Raw genomic sequence first — 19159 nt, forward strand, 5'->3', positions numbered from 1 at the left:
TGATCACTAGCACTCTCTTTTGTGTTTTTTAAGTGTTTTCAGCCACATTTTCAAATGCCCTCTAAAAGAGATTATGACTCTGGATTGGCTTGTAGGAAGTTATGATGTAAATGTCTGGAAGCCCCTATGTCACAGTGCTGTGCTCATCAAGAACCAGCTGGTTTATGAGGAAAGGCTTATGAGAGGCTCTTGCTCTTTCCATCACTTCTGCGCCTGTGCATGTCATAGCTGCAGTGTCCTGAGCTGCTTAGCTGCACAGTGGTTGTATCAGAGGAACAGCAGGGGTTGCGGTGGGGTGAGTAGTGGGTAACCTCACTGTGTTGGTATGGACCTGGGAGTCTATATACAGGAGTGCTGGCAGTGTAGACCACAGAAAAACTATAGAGGGCTTCCCAGAAACACTGAAGGCTATCGACACCCAGCTGCTTCTAGGAAGAGGTTAGAGGCTCAGGCATGCAGCAGGGTAAGTCCAGCCCAGTTTGGTACAGTGTACTTGTGAGGTGTTCAGGGCTTAAGTGTCAGCCAAGGGGAGGGGTTGGGATGGTACTATGGGGTGGCCAGTTCCTAGGGTCAGTTTTGCGAAGAGGAGTCTTTACACTGGTGTCTCCAAGGCCATTGCATGTGCACAAGGAGATCAGGAAGGCTAGGACAGTTCTCAATCTGAATAGACAGGTGAGAAGGTAAATTTCAGGCTAGAGAGAAGATCTGCTCTTTGCCAAGGAGGTAGTACAGACAAGTGAGGATGCTGGGCAAGGCTCCTTGGCATGGGTGCAAGCTCACCATGCATCTCTGAAGGATGCCAGTGTTACATGGAGGAGGAAGTAGTCAGGTCACAAGGCTAGCGGGTGCAGTATGGGTGGGGCTGGTCAGTAGCACAAACAAGGCAAGTGCTTCTACTTCAGGCCTCCTTGGGAAGGCGGGGCAGAGGGCCAGGGATCAGGAGGAGACCATGTGTATGTATGGTTGATCCCAGATAACATGGCCCTCATTCTGAAGGACTTGAGCCAGGGGTGTGTAGCTGTTTCTGGAAGGAGAACAACTTGTATAGAACCATTGGTTAGTACTTTTAGTTATTTGCTGGGGACTACTTGAACTCTGCATGTTTCAGGCATTATGTTTGGTGCTGGAAAAGGACAGGGTATGCCTGAGACTACATTCCAGCCCTATTGGGTCCTACACAACACAGAGAAAATGCCTACCGTTCTGTTACGACACAGTGCAGGTCAGGGCTTACTGCACAGAAAAGGAGCTGTTTCCCCAGGACCCTTTCTGTGCCCCAAGCACGCTTTATGTTCCATTTGTTCCTTTATTGTATGTGTCCAAGACAAGGCATACTCAAACTTACTCAAAGCTGAGTTGTGTCCTCCAGAGAAGGTGCAAGTGACTGTCACCAAGTTAACTATTTATGTTCAATGTCTAGCAGTGATGGGGTGCCTCCCCCCAACCCCCAGGGGGATCAGGAAAACCAGAAGGGGTTTGAGTTGGGTCAGGGTCAGTTGGGATGGCTGGGAAGGAGTCAGTGGCCACTAGAGCAGGCAGAGACTGGCTCCCCTGCAGGGCACAGGCACAGGCACAGGCACAGGCACAGGCCATTGAGTACTTAGCACTTAACTCTGTGATGCTTTTCCTGTAGTCTGCTGCCTGGAGGCTCAGGACCTACATAGGAGAGGAAGCCATTTAGCTGGGATGCTAGTCAGACATGGAGTGGTCATGTAGGAGTTGGTCAGAATTGGCGAGGTTCTTTCTCAGCTGGGACTAGCTGGACCCTGGAGCTTGCAGATGCTGCCAGCTTCAGCGTGTGTCTTAGTTGGGGTTACTGTTGCTATGATGAAACATCATGCCCAAAAGCAAGATGGGGAGGAAGAAGTTTACTTGGCTTATATTTCTATACCTGTAGTCTGTCACTGAAGGAAGTCAGGGCAGGAACTCAAACAGGGTAAGACCCTGGAGCAGGAGCTGATGCAGAGGCCATGCAGAGGCTGTGGAGGGTGCTGCTTACCAGCTTGCCTCCTGTGTCTTGTTCAGCCTGCTTTCTTATAGGATCTAGGACCACCAGACGAGGGATGGACCCACCCACAGTGACCTCCTCTTGACTGCTCCATGTCTGACTAGTGACATTTTAACTGTCACTCGGGAGTTTGGGCAATCTTGATACCTGGGCTTGCTAGTGGACCCAGGTCGAACCCCAGTGTTCTAGGGATCCAGGCAGCATGGGAAACAGGACCAGGATGCTCATGAAGCAGACGGAAGCTAGTCTCTGAACAATGCATGACCCCACTGAAGGCAGTTGCTCACTGGGCCTGACACATCCAGACCAATAGGTTGGCCTGGGTGGCCGTGGGTGAGTGGGGACTAGATTGTGAGCCTAGTTCAAGGTCTGGCCCACTAGTGGCTTTCCTCCAGCATGCCCACGGTTTCTCATTAGCATAGTTCTAGTGTTTGTGGACAAGTGTTACTTTTAATTAAAGAGAGGAAATTCTTCTGTAGAGGAGAAATCTAGCTGTGTGGCTCTTATTCTGAAGAGCTCTGTAGCCAGGGCACCCCATTAAATACTAGCGCTAATATTTAACTTTTAAATTACATGCAAGCAGCATAGGACCTTTTTTCAAAATTAGTCCCAAAGAGAATCATACTTTTGATTCTTTTTTTTTTTAACTAACTGTTTCAGAAAGAGTGAACAAAAACTAATTAAACATTTAACATTTGTGCTAGTGAGGATATTGGCTAAAACTGACAGTGAGGCTCCAGTATCAGCGTAGCGTCTTTCTGTGTGTTACAGTTGGTTTGCATATGAACGCAGTGGGAGGGAACACATTGATTTTTGTGTCACCAGGACAGTTTGGATTTAAGTATCTGCATGCATTGTTTTACATTTATGATTAGTGTTTTTATAGCATGCTAATACAGCAATTAAGTCTTCTGTAGTTCTGTCATTTAAAATTCATTGCATACTTGAATGTATTTCATTTGCATAATTTCTAGTCTTGCTTAATTATCAAGAGGCCTGCACTTGCACATGTGTTTTTTTCTTCTAGGAAGGGGATGGCAAGAGAATGGGTGGGCCTTTTAGGATGGCATACTTGCCTTTTAGAATTTGCATTTCATTAAGTTCATGTTCTGGGAGCAGGAAACCTGAGAGAGTTCTCATTCTGTCCCCTAAGGATGCTGGTCGCTGTGGCTATCTACCCTGTCCCTGCTGACCACACGTGATCCTGCTGCCCTGAAGTGCAGACTGGGCCCGGGCCCTTCGCTCTGGCTGTTGAGTGAAGCAGCCAGCCTTTCATCTGCCAGGCTCTGTTTTGGTCTTTGCTCAGCCTGGACCCACTTCCTGCATACTCCTAGGCTCTATGTAGTTTTGCCTTCTCTCTACTGTCTCAACCAAACCAAGCCAGGAAACTGCTGACTTGGTCTGTCCCTGAGACCCTAGTTCTATGTCATCTCTTTTCATCTTGCTGACATCATCCATTCATCCTGCAAGCCTTTGCTGAGTATCTGTTATGGGGGAACAGTGTTCTAAGCTCTCGGGTATAGTTCTGAGATGAAAGGGGGAGCTTACATTGTGACCGGAAGAGATAAAGTACATTGGGTAGGGGAAGTTGGCAGAGGTGAGATGGGTGCTGGTCAGGATATGAGCAAGATCAGAGAGCTTTGAGGGAGGGCTGTGCCGATATTTGGATATACAGTCTGGTCCTTACTATTTCAGTGCCACATTGAGTGCCGTGCAGATCATACGGTCCCTTTGATCCCCAGAAGGGATCGGCATGGATGGTGAACAGGAATGACCAATGAGTTGCAGAAGCAATGGCCCTGGGATCTGAGACAGCAGAGGGAGAGTCGAGACTGTAGAGGGTGTGGGATTGTGAAAGGGTTGCCACTGGACTAACAGGACTCATCAGACTTGATCCTAAGGTGCCAGCCCAGTCAGTGTTGTGGGCCTGCTTCAGCTGCGCAGCCCAGTTATTCTGCACTAAAGTAGCCAAGGAATTGATGTGGGCTGCATACTGCCGTGTTCCCTGCACACTTTATTCACAGAAACTGGTTAGAGTTGCCTGGCCTGAGACTGGAGTCAGTGGGTCCCAGTGGAGGAAATAGTGAGTTCAGAGGGAGACCGTGAGGGGGAGGTGTAGTGTTTGAGGCATGTTTAGCCGATTAGAAGGTAGAGAATCTGTCACATAGAGAAGAAGGAGTGTGTGTGCTCCAGCCAGGTGGGAAAAGAGGTCAGCCAGGGCCCTGACAGCCTGGGATCACACCCTGAGTGTGACGAGAGGCCATTGAGAGTTTAAGGGGTGCTATGGCAAAGTGGTCTCCATTTTACCATATACTATGGTAAAATGTGGATCTCCAAAGCCATAATGCAGAGTTAAGTCTCACCAGGACAGAGAGTGGAGGGGGTGGGGCATATATATTTCACACGGACAGCTCTCTGCCATCTGGCTTCTTCTTAGAGCCACTTTGCTCCACACATTGAGCAGAGGACACAGATGTTGCTGTGTGTGACAAGGCCTCAGTGTGAACTGTGCCTAAGCTCTCTGTGAGCCGGGAGTCGGCCGGCATCCCTGACACGTGTGGCATTGTAGGTTAAGGGCAGGGACGACGATGTGGGGAGGCCTTGGCTTGAGTCCGACCTCACATATCTTGGCTCTGATCATGTCACCATGGTTTGCCAAGTCTCTCCCTGTCTGAAAGTGGGAATGTTGACTACGTCTGAAAGGCTAGGACTAAGCCAGCCTGTGCCTGGTTGGGGCTGCACCTTCCTTGGAGGCCTGTGGATGGGTGGTACCAGACAAAGAACAAGATGTATCTTAGGAAATTGTTATTCTTTAAGTTCATATGAACTGAAGCTGAGATAGCTCCAGGGAGAAAGGAGGTGAGGTGTGGACAAAGCCTCCTGCCTGGATGGGTTCTCCCTGGGGCAGCTTTTAACTGGATGGAGACTTACCTGTTGTTGCGTCTGTCTGTACCCTACCCTTGTAATTTTGTGCCTTCATCTTAGGGGCAGGGTTCCGTCCTTAGTGTCCCTAACAGTAAGAGCTCTGTTGGGATGTTCCCAGGTGTGTTGCAAGTGGCTCTGATTACCAGGTGGGTGACATTTGGGCTGGTTCTGATCCTATTGGTGCCGTACCTGCTGTGTGCGGCAGAATGTGAAGTGGAGTCTTGGTAATCTCCTTTCTGCAGAGAAGAGAAGCATCTGAGGGTTGTGCTTTCCTGTAGATTACGCTGTGTCCTGAGCCTTTCTTTCCGCTGACAGCTATCGGGCGAGCATTTTGCAGTGTGTTGCTGTGAGTTGTATTTGACTCATTAGTAAGTGGGCTGTGGGGGTGTGTCACTGGTCATCTCCTGTGTGCTCCTTGGGCGTAAGTAGCAGGATCTGTGGCGCTCACAGCTCACATGTAGGAGGAATTCATATCTGGAAATAATCAGATGTTGTTGGCCATTGTGTTAGAGATGGGGCAGTTTCTGTAAATATTTGTAGAACGCATGGTGTGGCTGTGCTGCCTTCAGGGAGCTATCTCTGCAGGGGCTGCCAGGTGTTCTTGTAAGGGCTTCATAGTAAGCAAGCCCATGGATCGCATGCAACCATGCAGCTCTCAGCCCATGGATCACATGCAGCCATGCAGCGCTCAGCCCATGGATCACATGCAATCATGCAGCTCTCAGCCCATGGATCACATGCAACCATGCAGCACTCAGCCCATGGATCACATGCAACCATGCAGTGCTCAGCCCATGGATCACATGCAGCCATGCAGTGCTCAGCCCATGCATCACATGCAGCCATGTACTGCTCAGCTCATGGATCACATGCAGCCATGCAGTGCTCAGCCCATGCATCACATGCAGCCATGTAGTGCTCAGCTCATGGATCACATGCAGCCATTCAGTGCTCAGCCCATGCATCACATGCAGCCATGTAGTGCTCAGCCCATGCATCACATGCAGCCATGTAGTGCTCAGCCCATGCATCACATGCAGCCATGTAGTGCTCAGCTCATGGATCTCATGCAGGCATGCAGTGCTGTGGACACTGTGCAGGAGCAGTCACACTCTATTTAAGCAGGCCCAGCAAGATGTCATTTACAGAAGTAGGTGTAGGTTCAGTTAGTGTCTCCTGGTGTCCAATGGCAGTTAATCACAGTAGGGGTATGGCTGTGTTTTTATTTTTTTATCTTTCAGTTTTGAGTTCTTAGAGACAGGATCTCACTGTAAAGTTCTGGAACTCTCTTGTAGACCACATTGGCCTCAAACTCACAGAGAACCACCTGCCTCTGCCTCCTAAGTGCTTTAAGTCATAGGCCACTATGACTGGCTATGATTTTTTTTTTTTTTTGGGCGGGGTGCAGCAAACTTTATTGATGGTATTCAAGAGAGAAGGGCGGGCTCCCTAGGCCCCTCCTGTTATTATGGGGTCCGGGATGGAATTGTGAGGGAGATGCTCAGTGTTGGGGGCTGAGTTGGGATGGGGACTCCTTAGTAACTGAGGGCCACTCTCTTGCTCTCAGTGTCCTTGCTGGGCTGGAGTGGGTGGTCCAGGGTTTCTTACTCCTTGGAGGCCATGTAGGCCATGAGGTCCACCACCCTGTTGCTGTAGCCGTATTCATTGTCATACCAGGAAATGAGCTTTACAAAGTGGTCATCGAGAGCAATGCCAGCCCCAGCATCAAAGGTGGAGGAGTGGGAGTTGCTGTTGAAGTCGCAGGAGACAACCTGGTCCTCAGTGTAGCCCAGGATGCCCTTTAGTGGGGCCTCAGATGCCTGCTTCACCACCTTCTTCATGTCAACATACTTGGCAGGTTTCTCCAGGCGGCATGTCAGATCCACAGCGGATACATTGGGGGTAGGAACACGGAAGGCCATGCCAGTGAGCTTCCCGTTCAGCTCTGGGATGACCTTGCCCACAGCCTTGGCAGCACCAGTGGATGCAGGGATGATGTTCTGGGCTGCCCCACGGCCATCACGCCACAGCTTTCCAGAGGGGCCATCCACAGTCTTCTGAGTGGCAGTGATGGCAGTCATGAGCCCTTCTACGATGCCAAGTTGTCATGGATGACCTTGGCCAGGGGGGCTCAGCAGTTGGTGGTGCAGGATGCATTGCTGACAGTCAAGTGAGTTGTCATATTTCTCGTGGTTCACACTCATCACAAACATGGGGCATCAGCTGAAGGGGCGGAGATGATGACCCTTTTGGCCCCACCCTTCAAGTGAGCCCCAGCCTTCTCCATGGTGGTGAAGACGCCAGTAGACTCCACGACACACTCAGCACCAGCGTCACCCCATTTGATGTTAGCGGGATCTCGCTCCTGGAAGATGGTGATGGGTTTCCCATTGATGACAAGCTTCCCATCCTCAGCCTTGACTGTGCTGGTGAACTTGCCATGGGGAGAGTCATACTGGAACATGTAGACCATGTAGTTGAGGTCAGTAAAAGGGTCATTGATGGCTGGCACTGCACGAGAAGATGCGGCTGTCTCTGGAACAGGGAGGAGCAGAGAGCCAACTGGCTATGATTTTAAAGTGCAGCATATGAACCTGAATGTTGGGTAATGGGTGTTTTCCTCAAAGGACCAATTGTGCATCAGCTTTAGCCTCACCCTTGTGCTCATGGTGGCTACCACTGCTCAGACTGCCTGTATTCACCCAGATTCATGGAAAGAGCAAAGAAAAGCTCTTGGCTTTGGGTTGCTGAATGGTGTACCCATCTAGTGTGTCCCAGTCAGTGCTGGCTGGAATGTGAAAGGGTGTCACCTCCTTGGAAAAGATCTGGCAGTTCCTTAAAAACTTCTGTCTACATTCTGATGCAGCCCCTCTGCCCCTTGCTATTCATCCCTGAGAAGTCAGAGATGCAGACCTCCAAGGTCTGCAAGAATCCCCTTCAAGCTTCGTTCATTCAGAAGTGGCTTGCCAGAGTGGCCTGACACATGCCATGCAGACTCATACCCAAAGGTGGCCAAAGCTCAGAAGACAGAGTGCACAGAATCCTTGGTTCCGAGTTTGTGTTTGGAGAGTCCCAGACAGACACAGTCAGCTCTAGTGAGAAACTAGCACTTCCGGGGTCCAGGCAGGACGGTGGGAGTGGGCTGCAGAGAGCACCATTGCTTTGGGCAGTGCCAAGTACCTTCTGTCTTTCTGGGAACAGTAGTTACTGCCTGAAGCTTTCCTCATGGCCGTAGACCTGCACTTAAATGTAACAAAATTTAAAGTTATACTGTATGTATCATATTAAACGATGAACTTAAAACGTAGACAAAGGAAACAAATGCGAAGCCACATGGAGTGTCCATTTTATGTGTGGCATAGTGCTGGGCCCCTCAGAGGCTTTGGAGAATACAGGCCCACTTGCCCACATGACAGCTCTGTGCACATAAAATCAGTATGTGTGTATATGTGTGCATGGTTTGAGTGTGAGAGCAGGCATTCTCCCCATTCCTTGTGGATGTAAGCTGTGTGGAGAAGGGGTTTAGTATCTCTATACCATGTGTTAAGAAAGCATTGGGTCTGGGTGTCATGAGCCGACTTTTGTTGGATGTGAGTGACTTAGAACTGGTTAGTGACACTGGTTGGGGTAGCGCTGGTGCTGTGTGCTGTCCTGCTGCTTTGTTCTGTGTGGGCTTCTCTTTCGGTGTCCTTCCTCCTGTGTTAGGTGGGCCCCAGCACCCCTGAGCCATACTGGATGGGCGCTTGTTCTTCACTCTCATGCACCGTAACCACAGACGCCTGCGTTTCTTTTGTTCCTCCAGGGTTACCTTCCTGCCAATGTTGACCGAAGACCAGCCACGCTGCAGAGGAAACAGAAGGAATACTTTGCTTTCATTGAGCACTATTACAACTCTAGGAATGACGAAGTTCACCAGGACACCTATCGCCAGGTGAGTGTGTTACAGGGGGAGGGGTCCTCTCTTTTCCACTCATCACTCAATACTGGGATTTGGAGGTGGTTTGCAGGGCATGCGTTTCAACTGTCAGGAACCGGATAGGCTCGCAGATTTATGGTTCTAACAATAACCACGTGGAAGCAACTGATGTCGACCGGCTGCCTGCAGCTGCCTGCGGCGGTTTGTGTTCCTTCTCAGGGGAAAGCATGAGGCTTGAGTCAGGTTACAGAACACATGCTGAGATCTGGTAGTGACGACCGGCTCTGCCTCGGGTGATGTTTGGCATGTGGTGCCTTGGCCTGTGCCCAGCATTCTATATCCTGCTTCTGTAGGCAGTGCCTTGGCCTGGGCCCTGATCTCATGCCTTCCTGCACTGTATTATCATGTATGTACTGTCTCACTGAAGATTATGTCTAAGTCACATGGATCTAGTTAGCGGCAATATTTGTCTGGCTTGTCTTCCTCTCTGTAGGTTAATCCTGCTGATACTTGTGGCCTTTTCCCTATTTTCTCAGGCCTGTTATTGATGCCAGGCCAGGGTCAGGATCTGGGATAGGATGCATATGCTGTTCTGGCTGCATAAGAAGCACATTGCCTGTGGATCCTTGCTGGTATTGGGTGTAGAGGCAGGTCAGGCCTGCTTTTCATCTTGTAGGAGGCCAGCACACCGTGCATCTGTTCACAGGACTGACCCTGAAGGGAGCAGTGCACTGGTGGCTCCCAGGATGCCTTGCTAGTGGACCTGGGCAGCCTTGTTCCTTACCCATACCTGGACTCCTACACGTGGCTCTTCTGAGTCTGTGTAGGTGTCCCTCAGCAAGGGTGCCTGTGGAGTTACTTTCTGTGTGCCCTGAGTGCAAGTTTATCTCATCTTGTTCCCTTGTGCTGAGGACTCAGACCCTGTCACCAGTAGTCCTTTGAAAGGACACAGAGAGCAGACTTTGTGTAGATAGAGAGGCTGAGCCTAAGTGGCTTACTCTTGGCCACAGGCTATAGTGTCAGAGTGAAATGGTGACCCTGTTTATTGGATGTTAGCTGCCTCTCTACACATGGGCAAGGATGGAACTAAACTGTTGAGTCCCCTTTGGGTTAACATATGCTGTCTCCCTCAGTTTGTACAGGCTGTTTCCCTGGAGTCCCAGAGTGATGCTAGTGTTACTGGTGTGGGGTGTGCTCCTGGGGTTTGGAGCCAGCCTGTGGTGCCCGCTGTGTTCTGAGCACTCCTGTTGGGTCACCTCTTAGACCCCACTCTCAGGCAGTCTGCACTGTAATGCTGGCAAACATTGTCAAAACTCTCATGTCAGATGGTGCTCACACAGGAATCTGCTGACACCAGCAGAGACTTTCAAATGCTTCCTTTAATGTGTCCTAGATTCCTCACGGACATTGTGAAATAGAGGAGAATGTGGCCTATGTTGCAGACAGCCCTGTCACTGCTGAAACAGGGCATTGTCAGTGTCTTGAATCCCACCCAGTGTCAGGCTGAAAATGAATGTGCAGTGACCACATTGGCTCACGCTACTGAGGAACCCAGGGCCCACTCTGTTCCTAACCGTGCAGTAAGCGCTGCTGGACGGAGAAGGGTCAGGCATGCCTGTCACCTGAGGACAGTCGAGCCTCGCTCAGGTGGAGTATGTTTCTGGGCACCTCCTATGGAGGAGCCTGGTGACAGTCCTCTCAGAGCAGCTTAAGGGCAAGTCACAGGTATCGTCAAGGACAGCTCTCATCCTATGAGATAAGCATATGTCTCGGTTGCATTCACAGATCCATATTGACATCCCTCGGATGAGCCCAGAAGCACTGATTCTTCAGCCCAAGGTGACAGAGGTAAGAGGAGCGCTGGCCGGGGAGTCTCTGCTGATGCCTGTCTCTGCGTGTGACCATTGCTCACTGCACTCGAGGGGCCTGATCCAGGAGGTTCCACAGTCCATAATTAGTGGACATGGAATCACTGATTGTTCTCAAATATTTTATTTGAGGTACATCAAAAAATACAGCAAAAAGAATATATGCAATATGTGTGAGAGCATTTATAGTAGAAACTTATGCCCTGGAATTTAGGAGTTAGAACCTCTCCAAGTGCTTACCTCTAGGTGTTTGAAACTGGTAGCATAGAAACTATTTCTCTGTGCTCATGATTCTGCTACTGCAGCTCCATTTCTGTCCCTCCCAAGCCCCCCAAAGAGGTGTACTGTTTGTTCCAAATTGTATTTGCCATCCTTTGTGACTTCAGCACTAAGGAAGCAATGTGGTAGAATTGTTGTGTCTTGAGCTGTGTGTTGCTTTCTTTGTGCAATTCAGCCTCTGCAGCTTGTTCTTTCTTTTGCTTGTGTAGCAGTCAGGGGGAATGTTTGGGCTCGTCCTAGCCATATGCAGTTGGGACAGTGTGCTAGAACCGTCACATCTATTTATGTAGGTATACCCTGTGAGCGTTTTTCCACGGCTCTCAGGATAACATCAGTGTGCTTTCTGGAGGGTCTGCAGCCGGGGCTCACCTGAAGCGCTGGAAACCTGGGTTTCCACTCCTTGGTAGTTCTTGGAACATGGCCGGGCTCCTGAGCTCTGTGTGTCTGGTAGATATTCCCATCATGCTCCTGGCTTCACTTCCCGTGGCTGTACCACTTCCTGTATATACCCTGTTCTGGTAAATGCTTGTTACTGGCTGTCCCATCCCCTTCCTTGTTTTTACCCATTAAAAAAAATAAGTTTGTGATGTTTATACATCTGGGATTCTAATTCTTTGTCGGTCATTTGATGGGACAGGCTTAGCTTTGCTGAGTTGAATGTGATGCCCTCTCAGGTTATCATGGGATGCTTTCTTTAAGAACTGTTTTCCCACAACATCTGTTTCGTAAATGTTCTCCCATCTCCTCATCTGAGATTTTTCTTTTCCCACCCCGTGTTTAATTTGTAGCCAATAGCAGCACCCAGGCAGGGGCAGCCAGCCACAGTGGGGGCTGTGCACGGACTCGTGCTTATCACTTCAGTTTTGGGTTCTCTATCTGCCCCATGTTCCTAGGCATCCCCAGGGGCGTCAGTGCCGCCTCCTTCCTCTTAGGAGTTGCCTGGGTCCTCTTAGTCTTACTCATTCATGCCATTTTCCAAATCATGTTGCTGGGGTTTTTAAGTCTGTTTGATTTGTGAATGGGATTGCTTAAACTCCTTAGATCTGCTCAGCAGGTGCTCATCCACTGAGCTCTGTTTCCAGTCCTATTTTCACATGTTATTTTGAGATCAGGTTGTCTGAGTTGCTCAGGGTAGCCTCGAACTCACTCTGTAGCTTGCACATACCCTGAACTTCCTGCTTCCTCCTACCCAGTAGCTGAGACCACTGACCTGGGCCACCAGACCAAGCCTTTATGAAAGGCCTATGTATGTTTTGTTAGATTTATTCCTACCTTCAATATTTCTGTCACTAAAGTAAGTGGTATCCCTTTAAAGTATACTTACCCTCTGAAATACTTTGTTTTTCATCTTTATTTTCCCCCAGTAAATGCATTTTGAAACGTGGACATCTCTTGCCTGCGCAGTAAAGCTGCTAAAAAATTCCGACATTGCTGAAGTAAAAGTGCTCGTAGATTGTGGAGCACAAAAGGGGAGAATGAGTTTCCATAGGAGCGGCCGCTCTGAGGCACTTCTCTTTGATTGCCCTTCTCAGTGGTGTGCTTACAGTGGCTGGAAACAAGGGTAATGCATTACGACCTCTTCTTTACTTAACTTTTTCTTTAAAAATGGAAAACAGACCTTGTGCGTGCGTGTGTGTGTGTGTGTGTGTGTGTGTGTGTGTGTGTGTGTGTGTGTTTCTCTACAGCTTGGCACACTGCTCACAGAGCTGGCCTTGTGGCCTCTGGCCACAGTTATGGTGTTCAGGCCTTAGCCCTTTTACTCAAGAGCATCTCCCCGGCAGCAGGTTTTACTCAGCCCTGAGACTCCTCCAGAGCTAAGAGGTGTGTGCAGTTAGCAGTTGGCAAGGCTGAGCAGGGGCTGTGCAGCCTTCAGGACAGGCAGACCTCTGGGGGAGGAGGGCAGACTACCCAGGCTGGCCAAGGGTGACCATGGATCACTTGAGCGTGACTGTGGATTTGGGGATATGAAATGAGGAGCAGGTCCTTGAGGAAAAGCATTGGAAGGTGGGTCTCGTGGCGGCCAGTGTGCAGGAGCCAGTTAGACTTCTGACCCCCTAGAAGTTGGGGTGTATCACGGTGACAACAAATCTACTGCTGCGGCAGCTTCATGAGATAGAAGTTGATGACTGTGCCCAGAGCTAGCTGTTTGTCAGTCGGTCGCCCCTGTGTGCTTGGCTTCAACCTCAGAGTCCAGTCATCTGCTTGGCTCTCATTCCCATTTGCATCCCACCAGCAGGGAGTTATAGTAAGACACAGATAGGAATGAGCAGGCACTTCTCCATGGGGTCATGTGAGTTGGCCGTGTGGTACTACTTGTTCCCTGGTCACAGCCTGGTGACATGGAGTTGCTTCGCTGGATGGCAGCTGGGAAAGTGAAGCTGGGTCCTGAGGGTAGAACCTCGTGTGGCGGCTTGTGGGGTTCTGCAGTGTTTCCTGAAATCAACCTTCTTCTTTTCTCCAGTACTGTAATGTGAAAGAAAGATCACTTTTTAGGAACCTTTCACTTTCTAGTCCCTGCCCCTTTCGTTGATGAACTCCATCTTAACATGACCTGTGACACCAAGCTGTTTGTGGCTCGTCCTGTGTCTGTTGAAGACCATATTCAAGAGCAGATGTTGCCAAGTTCAGTATCTGCCCAGTGGTCTTTCCTCCACAGCTGCCCTGTTGTCTGCCCTCTGCTTCTTTAGAGCAGTCTCGGGTTCAGAAGTCAGGTTGCTACCAGGATGCGATGTCTTATCACACGTGAACAGACTCGGGAGAGTGAGCCACACAGGCCGTGAAACTGAACTTTTGATCTGTAACTTCGAGTGGATATAGGAGCCACCTGTGACTGGGAGAGAAGGGACGCATGGAGCATTAGCCTCTTCTGTCAGGCTTTAAGGTTTTACAGGTAGAGGTGGCAGCCTCCCCAGATCCAGATCTGGTCCCCATGTGCCTAGGTATGGTTAGGGAGGGGATGGGGCAGGGGTCATATGCTGGTCCCTGCTTCTGGAGTACTGTTCTCCTGCCCTGTTGACAGGCCTCCTGAGCTGCACCTGTGCTTACCAGGTGGCTGAAGGTACTTTGGGGCTCCAGCAGCAGCCACCTGTGTTCTAAACCCTTGCTGCGGCTGTGCTGCAGTCTCCCCACCCTAAACTCTGTAAGGCAAGAACCTCATTTGATGTGTCCTAGCCTCATCACGGTCTGCAGGCCCTGCCAGGGAGAAGCTGGTCCCTGACTCTTCTCATTGGTTTTTCTCCTCCATGTGGGCATGCTGTGGTTAGAGCAATGACCTGCATCTCCACAGCCTGGCAATACTGGGACTGGTATCTCCCACATCTGTGTGACCCTTGTCACTTTACTTGATGTCTTAGTTATAGTTCTGTTGCTATGAGGAGACACCATGACCAAGGCAGCTTATTGGAGAAAGCATTAATCAGGCTGCCTTACAGTTTCAGAGGGTGAGTCCGTGATCGTCACAACAGGGCTCATGACACAGGCAGGCAGGCAGGCATGGCACTGGAGCAGTAGCGTAGAGCTCACATCAGATATGAAAGCTGCAAGCAGAGAGAGGGTGTGTGACTGGGCCAGGTGTGGGCTTTTGAAACTTCTAATCCTACTCCTAGTAACACACCTCCTTCAGCAAAGCCCAACACACACCATGTGTGATACTCGTTTGAGTATGTCACTTAACATGATGTACTCCTGTTCTGCCCGTTTTCCTGTAGATGGCACAATTTTATCCTTTGTAGCTGAGTAAAATGTCATTATCTACATATACCGTATTTTCTTTATCCATTCATATGCTAATAGATATCTGGGGTGGTTCTGTTACTTGGCTGTTGTACATAGTGTTGTAAATGTGCTTTCCAGCTAAATATCCAGAAGTGGTGTCACAGGATCATATGACAGTTCTGTTTTGGGTGCTTTGAGGACTCTAGGCTGATTTTCACAGTGGCCACGCCAGGTTACATCCCCAGTTGAGGGATGATGCACTCCTCTCTCACCAGCGTTAGTTGTTGCTTCAAAGGTAGCCATTTCAACTAGGGTGAGACAGACTTTAAACACAGTTTGGATTTGTTATTACCCTCATGACCAAGGATGCTGGACCCTTGTTGATGTGTTTGTTGGCCCGATCTCTTTCCTTTTTAGGGACCTGCATGTTCAGTTCATTTGTCCATTTATGGATGTTTTTGGTGTTTGACTCTTTGAAGTTTTTGTAGACTCTAGATTCCCACTCGTGAGACGGCAAAGACCTCCTCCCGTCTGTCCTGCAGGCTGTCTCTGCACTCACCCGAGGTGTTTCCTTGGGTGCCTTGTACAGTCCCGTTTATCAGTTCTTGCTGAGGCGTCCTGACCACTGAAAGCCCTAGTCCTGTGTTTCCCTCTGGAAGTTCAAAGTGTGACGTCTTGTTAAAGCCTGCGATCCATTTTGAATTTTTTTATTTTATCACTTGGGTGACAGACAGGATCTAAGTCATTCTTCTCCAGTGGTTTAGAAGAAGGCCGTCTTTCCCTCTCTGTGGGCTTCTGCACCTTTATGGGAAGTCAGGTGGGCACAGCTGTGGGTTCGTTTCTGAGCCTCTGTCCCTCGGCCTGTGTGTCTGCTGCTGTGGTTGTTAGTTAGCGCTGGTGTTGTTCCTGTGTCTTTTAGTGTAGTTTGAGGCTGGGTATTGTGATCCCTCCATCATGGCTCCTTTTCTTGTGGCTTGCTCTTCTGTACTTCCATTTTCTGGAATGGCTCCCATGTGGAAAGCCAGCTGTGGCTCTGGCCACCAGCAGCCATACCTGTCTGCTGTCTCTCAGGATTTCCAGTGTGCCAGGGCTCCTTTGGCTGGCCTTAGCTCCCTTGGTTCGTCTATCTTTTTTTTTGTCCTGACTTGGCCTTGGTTATTATAGTCTTGAGTCTTGGGCCAGGCCCAGGCTCCTGTTCCTGTTATATTTCATGGTCTCTCTTTATATGCTGACATCAGCTTGTTGGGTGTCCTGGACTCCCCCATTTTGAGTTGCACTTATTGATCAGTTTGGAGGGAATTCATGTTTTGATTTTGTGTTTATTTTTTATTTTTTTATTTTATGTAAATGAGTGTTTGCCTGTACCACATGCATGCCTGCCAAGGCTAGAAGAGGAGGTCAGATCCCCTGGAACTAGAGTTCTAGATAATTGTGAGCTCCCCACCTCCCTTCTCTCCCTCCCCTCCCCCAGTGCTGTAATTCTTGTCATTCTCCAAGGAGTTTGACTTCTTTTTGGTGGGTGCTGGGATTCTGAACTCAGGGCCTCATGCCTGCACAGCAGGCACATAACCCACTGAGCCCCAGCCTGGCCTCTTGATTTCTTCAGACCTGGGGGAACATGTGGTAGCAAGTATTTTCTTTACAGAGGTTCAGAAAGGAGCCTTTGGGAAGAGTTCAAAGTTTTGCTACTTTTAATGTAGCTCCCTCCAACAGACATGGATATCAAGAATGTCGAACAGAATTCCAAGGGCTAATAATGTCTGTGAGTGTTCATGGTCAGGGCCTCTCAGACCAGTCTGTTTCCAGTAGGCACATCCATGGTTCAAGGCCTCTTTCGTCATGCCCTTTGGTGGATCATGTGTGCTTCCCCACAGCACTTCAGCTTGAGTTAACATTCTGTACCCGATGTGAATTTCTCCTTACATCTGTTCTTTGCTGAGCTGACCCTGCTACCACAGACAGTCCTATTTGAGAGAGCGTGTTTTTTCCACTCTTCTGCTCAAATTGGTAGAAAAATCCAAGGGTTTTTCATAAAGTTGCGGGCTATGGCCTCATGAAGAATGACTCCCACCTCCAAGAATGTTTTCAGATGATATGACAAAGAAGGTTCAATGGATATTAAGTGACTAAGGGATCAGGACTGCTTTTGCAGTTCCAGCCACTGCCCATTGACTGGAAGTCAGTCTTAGCTTATTCTCCTGAAGCCTACGCCTGTGGTTATAGAAACAAAGCCGTAAGGTAGAAATTTCAGGTCATTGAGAGAGATCTAGTGGAATTAAGTTGTGAACAGCTGAGCTGACTGTGAGCTTTCCTTTGCTCACAAGAAACTGGAATATTTCTGGATTTTTCTGCCTTTTCAGCTACAGTATAATGACAGGGTGTGCTGTGTTACCAGCAGCTGGGAGAGCCCTGCTTTGAGGCTCCTTCAGCGAGGGCTGTTGCATCTCTGCGGAGGTGCAGGAAAGCATTGGCCTCTTTTTTGCAAATTGGGCTCCTCTGTGCTCAGCACAAACTCTGTGCTTGCTACTGGTTTGTCTTCTTCCTCCCAGGAAGGTGCTGGTACTATTGGGTGGTCCTGAGTCTACCTTGAGACCCACTGATAGAAGCTTGTGCTTAGAACCAAAGTCTTAAGAGCCCAGGCCAGCTCAAGCCTTTTTCTTCAGCCTTCTCAGGCCTTTCATGGTGTGTGCAAGGCCAGGGCACAGCATATGTCTTGTTTGCCTGTGTGGGTGTGAGCAGATGGGGCTCTGCTCCTGGGTAGCTGTGACAGCCTCCTGTGTACTGAGGGCCTCTGAGGAGGTTCAGATTTCAGAGAGAGAGAGAGAGAGAGAGAGAGAGAGAGAGAGAGAGAGAGAGAGAGCGAGCGAGCGCGAGCGTGCGATGTATTTGTTAGTGTGGGCTGGTGTGTGCATGGGTCCCAGGTCATCATTGAGTGTCTTTCCTTGATTGCCCCTACTTTTGTTTCTGGAGCCAGCTTGTCTCACTAACCTTGAAACTCTTAGATTCGCCTGGGCAGGCTGGACACTGAGCTTTAGGGATTTACCTGTCTCTGCCCTGCTCGCCAGGATTATATGATTACATGATAGGGCTTATAGCCGCCCTGACTTTCACATGTGTTCTTGGGATCCTAACTGAGGCCCTTGTGTTTGCAGGGTGGCACTTTGCAACTGAGCTATGTCCCCAGCTTCTGAACTTGTTTTTATTTTATTTTAATTTTTCTGTGGCACTAGTGATTGTTTGCAGGGCCCTCACACTTGCTAGGCAAGTGATCTGTTAGTAAGCTGTACCCCAGCCTCTGAACTTTGCTTAAATATTCATTTCTCTCTGGGAAACTATTGACTGATGAAAAATGTATATGAATCTGTATGCATGAGCGTGCCACTCACTCAGCAAATATTGAGCTGGCGCCTGCTGTGCTACAGGTGGTGGCGGCTTGTTATTCTCCTGAACAGCGGGTGATGCTGTACTGCAGTGGGGTCTGAGTTTGCCAATAGTAGACCCCAGGCCTTGGGATCAGAGGCTTTGCTTGTCAGGGCTCCTTTGTAAATCCCGGGGTTCATGTGCTCTAAGCAGGAGCCACCAGTGAATGACAGTGGAAAGGAGGGAGAGCAGAGAGTCACAAGGTAGGATGTGACTGGCTCTTCCATAAAGAAGGGGGGCAGAGAGCAGACAGCACAGAAAGGAGTGCTTGGAACTGGTCTCAAATACCAGCAGTTAAGCCAGAGGCAAGAAGAGGTCCTTAGGGCTGGGCGAACTGAGATGGCAACCTGCTGGCCTCTGAGGAGGGTTAGAAGAGGCCCCTGTGGCAGGGCCAGAGTTGGGAGACCTGGGCGATAAGCTTACGGATGACAGGAAGATCTTGAAGCCATCAGTGTAGGTGTGCATAGATATGTGTAGGTGGCATGTAGGGTGGTGTTGGAGTACTGTACCTTGAAAGATTATCTCAAGAGGGAAGATGGAGCAGGGTGAGTGGGATGGTGAAGAGGAAGGATCAGCTGAGTGTGAGTGTCCTGAGGAGGAAGGAAGTCAGGGCACTCAACATAGTCAGGCGCAGGTTTCCACGTGTGTCTTCTTGGATGGAGATAACTTTCTTGCGGAACTCGGATGCAGACACATGTGCTGCATCCCTCCCTCCTTTCCGCCCTCCTTCCCCTTCTCCCTCTTCCACGACCACCCATCTATCACGAAGGAAAGAGCCCTTGTCTACCAAGCTCTGGTCTGCTCTGTGTCCCTATGATCTGCTTGTCTCCAAGGAGCAGAGATGCTGGCGCTGGGGAAGCACTGAGCCCAGGGTTTGGTAGACACTGTGGTGCTTGTGAGTCAGTAAAAAGCGAAGACTGTTGGACTTCTGCAGAGAAACTAGGATTGATGTCTGTCTATGTTTTGTGCCTTAGTGTTGGAGACAGTGAGAAATATTGATGGCATATATTTTAATTAAAAACCTGAGTG

At 49.5% G+C, this 19159-nt stretch overlaps 1 protein-coding gene across 6 annotated transcripts in view; it reads left to right on the forward strand.

Annotated features, from left to right (window-relative positions):
- Window positions 1–19159, forward strand: part of Tbc1d22a (TBC1 domain family, member 22a) — a 284988-nt gene that overhangs the window by 80373 nt on the left and 185456 nt on the right. For 5 of the 6 annotated variants that reach the window (XR_005487292.2, XM_039080323.2, XM_039080326.2 and 2 more), the window contains 2 exons: window positions 8736–8864; window positions 10635–10697. Coding sequence is in view for 4 of the 6 variants with exons in the window: in XM_039080323.2 (XP_038936251.1) it covers window positions 8736–8864; window positions 10635–10697 (192 nt within the window). In the remaining 2 variants the exon portion in view is untranslated. Of the gene's footprint in view, window positions 1–8735; window positions 8865–10634; window positions 10698–12360; window positions 12558–19159 lie in introns of all 6 variants that reach the window. The other variant, XR_593675.4, reaches the window with a different exon arrangement.

This window comes from Rattus norvegicus, chromosome 7 (genome assembly GCF_036323735.1).
Source record: "Rattus norvegicus strain BN/NHsdMcwi chromosome 7, GRCr8, whole genome shotgun sequence".
In the NCBI taxonomy this organism is placed as follows: Eukaryota; Metazoa; Chordata; class Mammalia; order Rodentia; family Muridae; genus Rattus; species Rattus norvegicus.